Here is an 11,798-nt window from a genome sequence, read left to right as displayed (position 1 = left end):
GTAGAAGTAGAATTGCAATAACATACGTTCTTTTATAGGACTTAGCAAAACTCTCTAGACATTTTAACTGTTTAAAGGGTGATGAATTAAAAAAAAGATGGCTAGAGTATAGATCCATCAACTATTCTACAACAGCGTAAAAGAAATCAAACAAAGGCAAAGAAAATATTAATCACACGAGTTGAAAGATATACCAAGCTGGGACTCAAGAATAAAGTCTATAGAAGATTAAATATTCAAAAAGATAAATCTAAACTATATGAAAGGAAACATATTCAATACATTGTAGTTTGCTACTCATAATCGCTAGAATACTTTGTGTCTTGCTAATAAAGATACTTGAAATAACTTAGTTTAAGTAGAAGTAGCATAATAGGTTTTAGGAATTAGTATTTTGAGTTTAATTACTTGTTGGCTTGTAATAGTTTTCATAATTCCAAGGCTCAAAGAAAAGTTAATGCATTATTATTTTTAAACTTACTAAATAAATATATTTTTTACATGTAAAATTTATTCGGTACGATTCGGTATTTTTTCGATTTATTTTTCTAAAATAAAAAACCTACCCTAATTATCGGTACGGTTATATATTTATATAAAAACCTACGATTTCTTAAAAAGAAACCTAAAAATCAATTTGGTGCGGTACGATTTGGTCGGTTTAGTCGGTTTTCGAATTATCCATTGACACCCCTATTAGCTATGTTTATTTTGTTATGAATCTAGAAGTTTGCGGTAATCTTGCCAACTAAGGCAATATTAACGTCCTTAAGTCTACTAGTTTTTATGGCAATGTACCAAACAATATTACGTAGTTATAAAGCTGGACCAAAACCTGTAATGAATGCTCGAAAAAGGATGGAGAAACAGGACCCTAGCTCGAACTGGAAAATTTTAAGAGAACTCGAAATTTGACTAAATCGAAAGCAAAATTCACTCTCATTCAATAATTTTCTCTTGCAATTTCATCAAATTTGTTTGGGATCTGCATTTGATTCGGAGAGAGAGATGTGTAGAAGGAGAGAGGGTTAAGATCTTTTTCTAGTTTCATTGAAAAATGCACTTCATTTTGCTTTACCATATCACGTGAAAGCTTTAATGAAGGTAAGAGAATTCATTTATGGAGAAGCATATGATACCCAAATTATCCTTGGTATTAGCAAAACTTTTGTTTGCAGCATTAAGTTCCGTTAGTAAAAAGACTAATTTCATTCGCTTTAATTAATTGAAGGTTAAATATATTGAGTCAAGTATCACAAGGACTAAAAGCGCAATTAGGTAAAAACACAATGACAAAAATAGCCATTTTCCCTTTTCGAAAAGTACTTTTGAAATACTTTTTAAAACTTGATACTATTGTTACTCAAATTAAAATTAATTAATCAAACAAATTACTTTTTACCAAACACGCTATTAAAGTCCGGTTCCCATTTCCGCAAGGCGGTTTCAACTGCACGCGCTCAACATTCCGATCGTTATTCGTTCATAACTCATAAATTTTCTCGGAGATCAGAAAATCGGAATTTAAGCTCAAATCTGTAATTCTCACAGATTGCTTCCAACTCTACTCCTCTATTGAATCAGTGATTGCTCCAAAAGTCTCCATCTTAACAGTCTTTCGTATTAAGGGTAACTCTATTTCTAATTAATAATTTCATGGATATGAACCTTCCTTTTCAGTCTTTAGTTCTTGATTGGCGTTTCCTTAATCTATTGCTGCGTAATTCGGTAATTGCTGAACTAATTGAACATTTTCGATACTGTTTATTTATTCTTATCCACGTTGTAGTGTTGAGCACTTGAAATTCATAGGCTATTAATATCTTAGTTTAGTTGGTCATTAATCAATCTAGCAAACAAAAGCTATTTCTGTTTTTCTGGGTGGGGTGGCTCATGGAGAGGTGAAGATAGAAGAACGGCGGATCTTTGGTTGTATCAGAATTTTGTGCCTATATCAGTAACCAAGAGTGTCGCCTAGTGGTCAATAAAGTGGGAGGACAACCATGGAATTTCAGGTTCAAAATCCAGCGGAGGCAAAAAACACTCAGTGATTTGTTTTTATCTGCCTAAGCCATGATTGGTAGAGTTACTGGTGTCAAAAAATAAAATTAAGAAAAAGGACACTACGTTTATATGATGGAAGTGAAATTGCAACTGCTAGGCTGCATTAACAATCCTGCAAAGGCGCTGTTGGAATTGATTTATTAAAATGAGTATGAGGGAAATTCAGTTATTATTCCCAGTTTCTAGTGACTACAACCCAATCCTCCTCAATTAACTGGTAATAGTACAAACATATATGTGATATGTGTGTATATGCGTCTGTGTATCTGTTATGGAAGTTCATTTCCAATTAAATTTTACTTTTGGCATGCTGAGAAGCTTGCCTAGAGTATTTGGCAGCAACTACCAGGCCAGTTCGTCCGTGCTTCTTCTTTTGAAGTCTTTGTTCTATTAGGATGTAAGAGGAATTAGATATTTAGATGAATTATCTTTTTGTTTTGTTATGCTTTCTGTATTGGTTCTACTTTCATATGCTTAGGTTGTATCGTTGTAGAAGCCTCTGAGTTGACTTCATGGAGGGAGTTGAAGTTGACGGTGGTGATGCAGTTCTATCACCACTAGCAAAGTGGAAAAATGAAGTTTCTAGGACATTTCGCTACTATTTGGATAGGTCTGCTCCTTATACCTTCCGCAGGTGGCTTGGAACATTGACAGCTGCATCAATATATATGTTGCGTGTTTACTATGGTCGTGGATTCTACGTCATCTCATACGGTGTAGGAACCTATATTTTGAATTTGTTGATTGGGTTTCTATCACCAAAGGTGGATCCTGAGCTGGAAGCTTCGGAAGGTGCTTCTTTGCCACCTAAAGACAATGATGAATTTAGACCTTTCGTTCGCCGGCTGCCTGAATTTTTGTTCTGGTGAGATCATATACCTCAAAATATAACATATTCATTGTAATTTACTTTGTTCTTTAGGCTTTGCATCTCTGTTTCAACTATTGCTGTTTGACTCATTTCATGGTATAGTTGCACAATGTAATGTGGTGAAAGTGTTGGTTTATATTTAGTCAACAATGGCATGTCAATTGGAAGAGTTGGTGGAAAGAGTTGGTGTGGATGTTAGGAGGAAGCTTTCTCCTTTGATGTCACCCATGACATCAAGAGGAGGTAGTTTGATGTCATTGGAGGAGGTCTTTACCTCTCTAAATAGATGCACTCCTTCATTTGTAGAAATCATCCCAAAAATAATACAATACATTGTAGTGAGTAGATAGTTAAGAGAGAAATTCTCTTAAGTGTAATTGGGAACTCTCCCCTTCCTTTGTTAATAATAAAAAGGCAACTGTTCTCTGGTGGACGTATGATTATTTTGATCCGAACCACGTTAAATCTTGTGTTCTTTCTTTTACGTTTTCGCTAACAATTGGTATCAGAGCAACATGATTCTTTAACGATCCAAGGAGAAAGAACAAGCAAAGATGAGTTCCATGATGTTTGAAATTGATAGATTCAGTGGACGCAACAACTTCAATATCTAGAAGATCCAGATGATGGCGTTACTGCGGAGGGAAGGTTCAATCCATGCTATTGATGGAAAGTATCCTAAGGATATATCAGCTCCCGACAAGGAGAAGATTGAAGGGGATGCATTGAGTGCAATCCAACTATCCCTTGCACCTAACGTGCTTTGTGAAGTGAGTAGGGGTACCGAAGAGACGGCCAAAAAGTTATGGGAAAAGCTAGAAGGGCTATACCAAGACCGATCAGTGACAACAAGGATGTTACAACGGCGTCTTCACACATTTAAGATGGGTTAGGTACTACGTTACAAGATCATTTAGATGCGTTCAATAAACTTGTCATGGACTTACAGATTGCAGGAATTAAAAAGGAGGAGGAGACGCTTGCATGTGTTTTGCTATTTTCATTGACTTCAGGATATCGTGATATTGAGAATTCAATGATGTATAGCAAGGAGTCTATCAAGCTTGAGCAAGTGCGGCAGACACTTAACTTTAGTGATTTGCGGAGGCACATTGAAGGATATAGAGATGACCAGGCAAGTGGGCTCTTTGTGAGAGGCCGAACTAGCCAACAGGGAAAGAGCAAATCAAAGCACAGATCAAAGTCTCGTGTGAACAAGAAGAATACGGAGTGTTGGGGTTGTGCAAGAAGGGGCACTTTGAACGAGATTGCCCAATGTCAAAGTCCAAGGAAAAGGCGAGTGCATCTACAGTTAAACAGGTACATGATTTTGATAATGATTATGTACTAACAACATCGTGTAATAATAATAGTAGTTATGGAAACAAATAGGTGTTAGACTCTGCTTGTACTCTACATATGACATTCCAAAAAGACTGGTTTAGCAGCTATGAGAAAAATGGAGGAACCGTAGTAATGGGCAATAATGCAACTTGTGCAATAGTTGGCATTGGCTCAGTTCGGGTTCGCTGCCATGATGGTGTCGTGAGGACTATTACACAAGTCAGTCATGTTCCTGATCTGAAGAAGAATTTGATCTCCCTGAGTACACTGGATGAACAAGGCTACAGGTACATGAGCGAAGCAGGAACTATAAAGGTGACTAAAGGTTCTTTAGCCATGCTGAAAGGCAAGCTGGAGAACGGCCTTTACACATTGGCCGGAAGCACCATTTTTGGCTCTGCAAATGCATCTACAGTGCAGTTATCTAATGATGACAAGGCAAGACTATGGCACATGAGACTGGGTCATATGAGCGCACGTGGACCGGAGATGTTGAGCAATCGTAACCTTTTGGAAGGTGAGAAGATCAGCACACTTGACTTCTGTGAGCACTGCGTTCTAGGGAAGCAGAAGAAGGTCAGCTTCAGCACTGACAAACACAAGACAAGAGGAGTGCTAGACTACATCCATTCAGATTTATGGGGTCCCTCTAAACTTCCATCGAAGGGCGGAAAGAGGTATTTTCTCACTTTTATTGATGATTTCTCACGAAAGGTTTGGGTGCATTTTTTGAAGGCAAAAGTGATGTTTTTGAAGCATTTAAAGAGTGGAAGATTTTGGTTGAAAATCAAATGGAGCGGAAAATCAAGTATTTCGCACAGACAATGGCTTGGAGTTTTGCAATGAAGAGTTTAATGAATTCTGCAAGGTTCATGGGATCTCAAGACATAGGACTGTCAGGCATATCCTACAACAGAATGGAGTTGCCGAGAAAATGAACAGAACTCTTCTTGAAAAGGCTCGTTGTATGCTCCTACAAGCCAAAATGTCCAAAGTATTTTGGGTTGAAGCAGTTTACACTGTTGCTCATATTATCAATCGATCTCCAGCATCGACAATTGACTTTAAGACTCCGAATGAGGTATGGTCAGGTGAACCCTCTAACTATTCATACTTACGAGTATTTGGGTGTCCAGCGTATTATCACGTTAATGAAGGAAAGCTTGAACCAAGGGCTAAGAAGGCCATATTCGTAGGGTATGTGGATGGAGTAAAAGGGTACAAACTTTGGTGGTCTTTACTCAAATTTATAGTTAGTAGAGATGTCACCTTTGATGAATCCTCTATACTTGATCCCCGTAAAGTTTCCGTGGAGTTTTCAGGAAACAAGAACGACGAGCAGGTGGAGCTTCCGGTGGAGCTTGCCAAGGAAAAGGATCAAGAGACTCAGGTTAAAGATGAGTCAGAAGATGTAGACCTTGAAGAACTTGCTGTCAATGAACCATACACAATTGCGAAGGGGAGGGAGAAGAGGCAGACACGAGAACCGGAACGCCTTATAGATTAAGCAAACTTGATTGCATATGCGTTCGTAGCTGCACAAGAAGAGATTAAGGATCTGGAGCCCTCCTCGTATATTGAAACAACTTTTTGCAAGGATGCTGTACAATGGCGGTTAGCCATGAGTGAAGAGATGGAGTCTCTTCACAAGAATCAGACATGAGTCTTAGTGAAAAGACAAAAGGGGAAGAGGACAGTTGGATGCAAGTGGGTCTACCGAAAGAAAGAGGGAATTCCTGAAGTGGAAGATGCTAGGTTCAAGGCGAGATTGGTTGCAAAAGGTTTCAGTCAGAAGGAGGGAATTGACTACAATGAGATTTTCTCTCCAGTCGTGAAGCATAGCTCAATTCGCGTGCTACTAGCATTGGTTGCACAATTTGACTTGGAGCTTCAACAGCTTGATGTCAAAACTGCTTTCTTACCCGATGATCTAGAAGAGACAATCCATATGGATCAGCCTGAAGGTTTCCTAGCTGAGGGAAAAGAAGATCACGTATGCCAACTAAAGAAGTCTTTGTATGGTTTGAAGCAATCCCCTAGACAGTGGTACAAGAGGTTTGATGCATTCATGACTACACATGAATTCTCAAGGAGTGCATTTGATAGCTGTGTGTATCACAAGAAGATGTCTGGTAACTCAATGATTTATTTACTGTTGTATGTTGATGATATGCTTATTGCTGCTAACAACATTACAGAGATAAATGCTTTGAAAAAACTGTTGAGTAAGGAATTTGACATGAAGGATTTAGGAGCTGCAAAGAAAATCCTTGGTATGGAGATTTCAAGAGAAGATGGTGTTGTGCATCTTTCTCAGAAGAAGTATATTGAAAGGGTTCTCGAGAGATTCAATATGCATACGTGCAAGCCTGTAAGTACACCATTAGCTCCTCATTTTAAACTTTCAGAGTTACAAATGCCTCAGTCCGAGGATGAGGTGGAGCATATGTCAAAGATTTCTTATGCCAGTGCAGTTGGTAGCATTATGTATGCTATGGTATGCACACGTCCAGATATTGCTCAATCTGTAAGTGTGGTAAGTAGATACATGTCCAGCCTAGGAAAGAGGCATTGGGAAGCTGTCAAGTGGATATTGAGATATCTCAAAGGAGCTTCTGGTGTTGGTCTGACCTTTCGAAAAAGTGGTGAAGGTATTTCAATTCTCGGTTATGTAGATTCTGACTATGCAGGAGATCTTGATAGAAGAAGGTCCACAACTGGATACATCTTTACCCTCATTGGCAGTGCCGTTAGTTGGAAGTCGACTCTACAGTCGATTGTCGCTTTGTCTACGACAGAAGCAGAATACATGGCAGCAGCGGAGGCGGTGAAGGAAACTATCTGGTTGAAAGGTTTAGTAGCAGAATTGAGTTTGGTTCAGCTGGAATCAACTCTTAAATGTGATAGTCAGAGTGCTATTCATCTAATGAAAAATCAGAGATTTTATGAGCGCACTAAACACATTGATGTCAGCTTTCATTTTATTCGAGATGTTGTTGAAGAGGAAACTATCAAGGTCGTGAAGGTTATCACAGACGATAATGCTGCAGACATGTTGACCAAGATAGTCCCGCTCGCTAAGTTTGCACACTGCAAGGACTTGGCAGGGGTGTGCATCAACTGATGCAACTCCGAAGAGAACAGTTGTTAGGTGGAAGTGATATGTTCAATAATGGTTTGATTCTTCTTGTTTCTTACAACGGGGTTGCCCAGTAAGCTTAGAAGTTTCGGCCAGAGTTGTTCACACGCATGCTCGAAACGCAAACCAAGGTGGAGATTGAAAGTGTTGGTTTATGTTTAGTCAACAATGACATGCCAATTGGAAGAGTTGGTGGAAAGAGTTGGTGTGGATGCTAGGAGGAAGCTTCCTCCTTTGATGTCACCCATGACATCAAGAGGAGGTAGTTTGATGTCACCAATGACATCAAGAGGAGGTCTTTACCTCTATAAATAGATGCACTCCTTCATTTGTAGAAACCATCCCAAAAATAATACAATACATTGTAGTGAGTAGAGAGTTAAGAGAGAAATTCTTTTAAGTGTAATTGGGAACTCTCTCCTTCCTTTGTTAATAATAAAAAAGCAACTGTTCTCTAGTGGACGTAGGATTATTTTGATCCGAACCACGTTAAATCTTGTGTTCTTTCTTTTACGTTTCCGCTAACATGTGGTGATCAACTTTTCTTGTTTTAGACAGCAAAGATACTGTGATTTACACTCCATTATTGAAGTTTGTGACGAACGACTTTTCATGATTCCATTTGTCCATGTTGTGAATATGCATCGGCGTGCAATAAAGTTGTTCTTTTATGCATAGTAGTTGTCATGGCTTAGCTTGTTGCTGAGCAGGCTATTATTCCGAAAACATGAAAAATATTGTTCTTTGCTAGTTAGTATGACATAAGGACTAGTCACTATATTTAATCAAGAGGCAGCGTAACACAGGGTAGGCATTGATGATTCCTATTTAAACTGGGGAGGGGTGACGGATTAACACTTGTTAACTAACCTAAATGTTATATTAGCTGCACGTGCGGAGTTCTTCATCCTCTTGCTATTCATCACGATCCTTTCCCTAATGGAAATTTCCTTTCATATTTTCATGTGGTTTCAGGTATGCAACAACAAAAGCTTTCATCGTAGCCTTCCTGATGACCTTCTGCTCTATATTTGATGTCCCAGTATTCTGGCCAATATTGTTATGTTACTGGATTTTTCTCTTTGTCCTCACTATGAAGCGTCAGATCACACACATGATTAGATACAAGTATGATCCATTCAACATTGGGAAAAAGGTAAAGAGTTTTTCACTTGAATGGAACTTTTTGTGATAGTACTCTTTGCTGCTTCTCTTTGTTATCTCATTGTTTTTATCTTTAGCTTATGACATATGTCTAATAATTTTCAAGTTTTTTGATTAATAAATTAATCCTCCTGGATTCTGCAGAAGCATACTGGGAATAAATCTGATTGAGGCAGTAGTAGCTTCACGGGGAGCTAATGTCAGGAGTGATTTTTGATATCTTGCCAAGGGTAGTGAATGTCCCCTTCTTTGTTTTGAGAAACTTACTGTAAATATTCTTTTTCTTGAACATGTATCCCATGCATATGTAAATGTTGCGAAGTATGTAGATTTGCTTCCTGCAGATGTAAAAGCAAGTGTAGAGAGTTACCATGAACTCTTTTTTTGGTTTCCTTTTGATTTCTTACAAGGATTCAGGTATTTGGGAGGATAGGGAACTTTGTTATTATCACCATTGCACCTATTGAGTTACTGCACCACTATGTCTAAATATAATACTACTAAAATCAGGAGCATGGCAGATATTAGGTGATGTTGTGTTCCTTGACAGAATGTCAGTTGCTCCAGGTTAGGACTTATGATGCTCTGTTATCTTTCGTTAATTGATCTCCAATCTTTCTTCTCTGGATCAGGGGTGGACCCACATAGGGTCAAGCGGGTTCTTTGTCAGAAAATAACACTGTATATATAGGTATATTGTATCTTTCTTCCAGCAAATCCTGTTATATAATTTTTGTTGACCCCCCTTGTCAGTCTAGCCCATTGGCGAAGTGGGTTCAAAATTCCTAGAATACCTAGGTTCCAATCCAGTCTGCTGCGTATATTTTTGGTCACTCTTTTTTACCCTATCTACAACACTCTCTTTTTACAAGAAACTGAAAATAATTTAAGGTTTATTCAATATATTTTTAACATAATCCCAAAATAATTCGTTAATGATAAGATGAGCCGGAACCAAAATGTGATTCTTTTGGACTTACAGTACACAAATAGGTGGTAAAAAAAAATTATAATTTTATATATAGCGCCATAATACCTGGCGTTATACAGTAACAGTAACGGCACCGTTAATGTATAGCGTCAGGTATTGTGGCGCTATACTGTAAAATCTGACACGGCCAGGTATAGCGCCACAATACCTGGCGCTATACATACATCATTAATGTATAGCGCCAGGTATAGTGGCGCTATACTTCTTTTTCCTAGCCCCGCCAATAATTCCTGACTTCAATAATTCAAAAGCGTATAGTGCCAACTTTTGGGCGCTATATATATATAATTTCCCGGCTAGCTATTTCCTATATAAAGAGGTTAGAATTGTATAGAAATTCATTCAAAAAAAATTTTAACTCTTGTTGAAACGTTTATTGTTCTTAAATTCTCCAGCATCTTTTCATTATGTCTGAAGAGCGTAGAATAAGAGTTTCATTATATTGGGGGGTGAGGTTGTGATGGAGAATAACTCTGTGGGCTACAGTTTACCTGCTCAGTGTCATGTTAAATTGCCACTTACAATAGAGTACGATAAATTGATATCGTTGTTATGCAAAAAACTGAGTGTGAGGAAACGTTCAGTGATACTTAAAGTAACCGGAAGATATCTGTATTCCGTCACTCCGCAAGGGGTTGCTTTTTACTCGGAGTTTAACATCGACGATGATGAAACTTGGAGTGATTTTCTGAGGACTCCAGATGAATGCCGAGAATTTCTTGTAATCACAATGTTGGAGATGTACGTGAAGGTCGAAGACGTTCCAAAAAATGAGGTTGTGCGTAGCAGAGATAACCCCCAGTCATCGGGTGGTTATTCTGGAGCAATTTTTGCCGGACAGGTTCCGGATGAAAGAGTTTTCCTTGATTTAAACTTATCACCGCCGGCGAATGAGCAACGAGAAAATAATTTATACCCTGCTTTCCATAATTCACAAGACGAGTGGTAAACTTCAATTTTCATTTGTGTTAATTATGTATATTTTTGGCGTATTGAATTTGTATTAACGCTCATATATTTAATAGGGGGTACCGGCCGGATATAAATTTTACAAGTGGGTACCGGCCGAATATGAATTTTACAAGTGGCCCATCCGATAGTCATCACTTAATTGAAAACGTCCATCATGAAATTTCATCACATTACGACTTGTAAGTGAAGTGATATAGCCATATGGAAATCATTTCTCAATTCAGTAGCTTATATTTTTGTTGGTTGTGCAGTGAAAACGAGCAAGTTGAACCACCCGTAATCACTCAATTGACCGAAAACGACGTATTACATCGGGATTTGGTAGATGCACAGAGTGAGGAACAAAACAGTGATTACGATAACAATGCCGATGAATCCGGAGGTGAGACACCCTTTTTTCGTGAGGATGGTGATGAGCAGGATGAGGAGGAAGGACTTGATTTGAAGAGAGACCATCCTAGATGAAGAGTGTACGAGTCCGAAGTGTCGTTTCATTCAATGGAGATTCCTTACATTGATAACTTGCCAACCGTGCCGGATGTGGAAGCTCTCACAAGGGATTTTGATGAAATTCGGACAGCAATGTGGGATGAGTCTAGACCAACGGTGCTTGCAAAGGGGATGCTTTTTTCCGATAAACGCGCTTAAGTAGGGCTTGTAAAATGCACAACGTAAAAGAGTGTCGTGAGATGCAGGTATGGGAGTCAAGTCCGATGGTATACAAGGTTGTTTGCCACAGGTGGTTTTGGCCATGTAATTGGATGTTGCGTGCGACCAAGAAGAAGATAGGTATGTGGAAAGTGGGTAAATACATTCCCACCCACACATGCGAAATGGACACTTTCAACGGGAATCACTTCAACTTGGATATTGATTTGATTTCTCGTGTACTTATTCCGCACATCGAAGCGTCCATAAGGTATACAATCAAAGAGTGCATTACATCAGTCCACCAGGAATATGGCCATACCATTACGAAAAGAAAGGCATTTCTCGGGCGCAAACGAGCGTTTGAAATTGTCTACGGTAATTGGGATAAGTCATTTGCATCTCTGCCAAAGTACATGGCCGCACTGCAGCACTTTAACCCCGGGATAGTTGTTGAATGGAAGCTTGAGCAGAGTACGGGAACACCAGAATACATATTCAATTACGTGTTCTGGGCGTTTAAGCCAGCAATTGATGGTTTTTCGCATTGCCGGCCAGTAATATCCATAGACGGAACTCATGTCTATGGAAAGTACGATATTAAG

At 38.7% G+C, this 11,798-nt stretch overlaps 1 protein-coding gene across 1 annotated transcript; it reads left to right on the top strand.

Moving 5' to 3' along the window:
• The first annotated feature begins 4,279 nt into the window (after positions 1 to 4,279).
• LOC138882176 (uncharacterized mitochondrial protein AtMg00300-like) lies at positions 4,280 to 5,109 on the top strand. The gene is made up of 2 exons (XM_070162580.1): positions 4,280 to 4,956; positions 5,036 to 5,109. The coding sequence occupies exons 1-2, from the start codon at positions 4,355 to 4,357 to the stop codon at positions 5,040 to 5,042; spliced, it is 609 nt and encodes a 202-aa protein (XP_070018681.1). The 5' UTR covers positions 4,280 to 4,354; the 3' UTR covers positions 5,043 to 5,109.
• The last annotated feature ends 6,689 nt before the right edge of the window (positions 5,110 to 11,798 follow it).

Source organism: Nicotiana sylvestris, chromosome 11, assembly GCF_000393655.2.
Source record: "Nicotiana sylvestris chromosome 11, ASM39365v2, whole genome shotgun sequence".
Lineage (NCBI taxonomy): Eukaryota > Viridiplantae > Streptophyta > Magnoliopsida > Solanales > Solanaceae > Nicotiana > Nicotiana sylvestris.
Note: the sequence above shows the minus strand (reverse complement) of the source record. Positions and strands in the feature narration are given on the sequence as shown.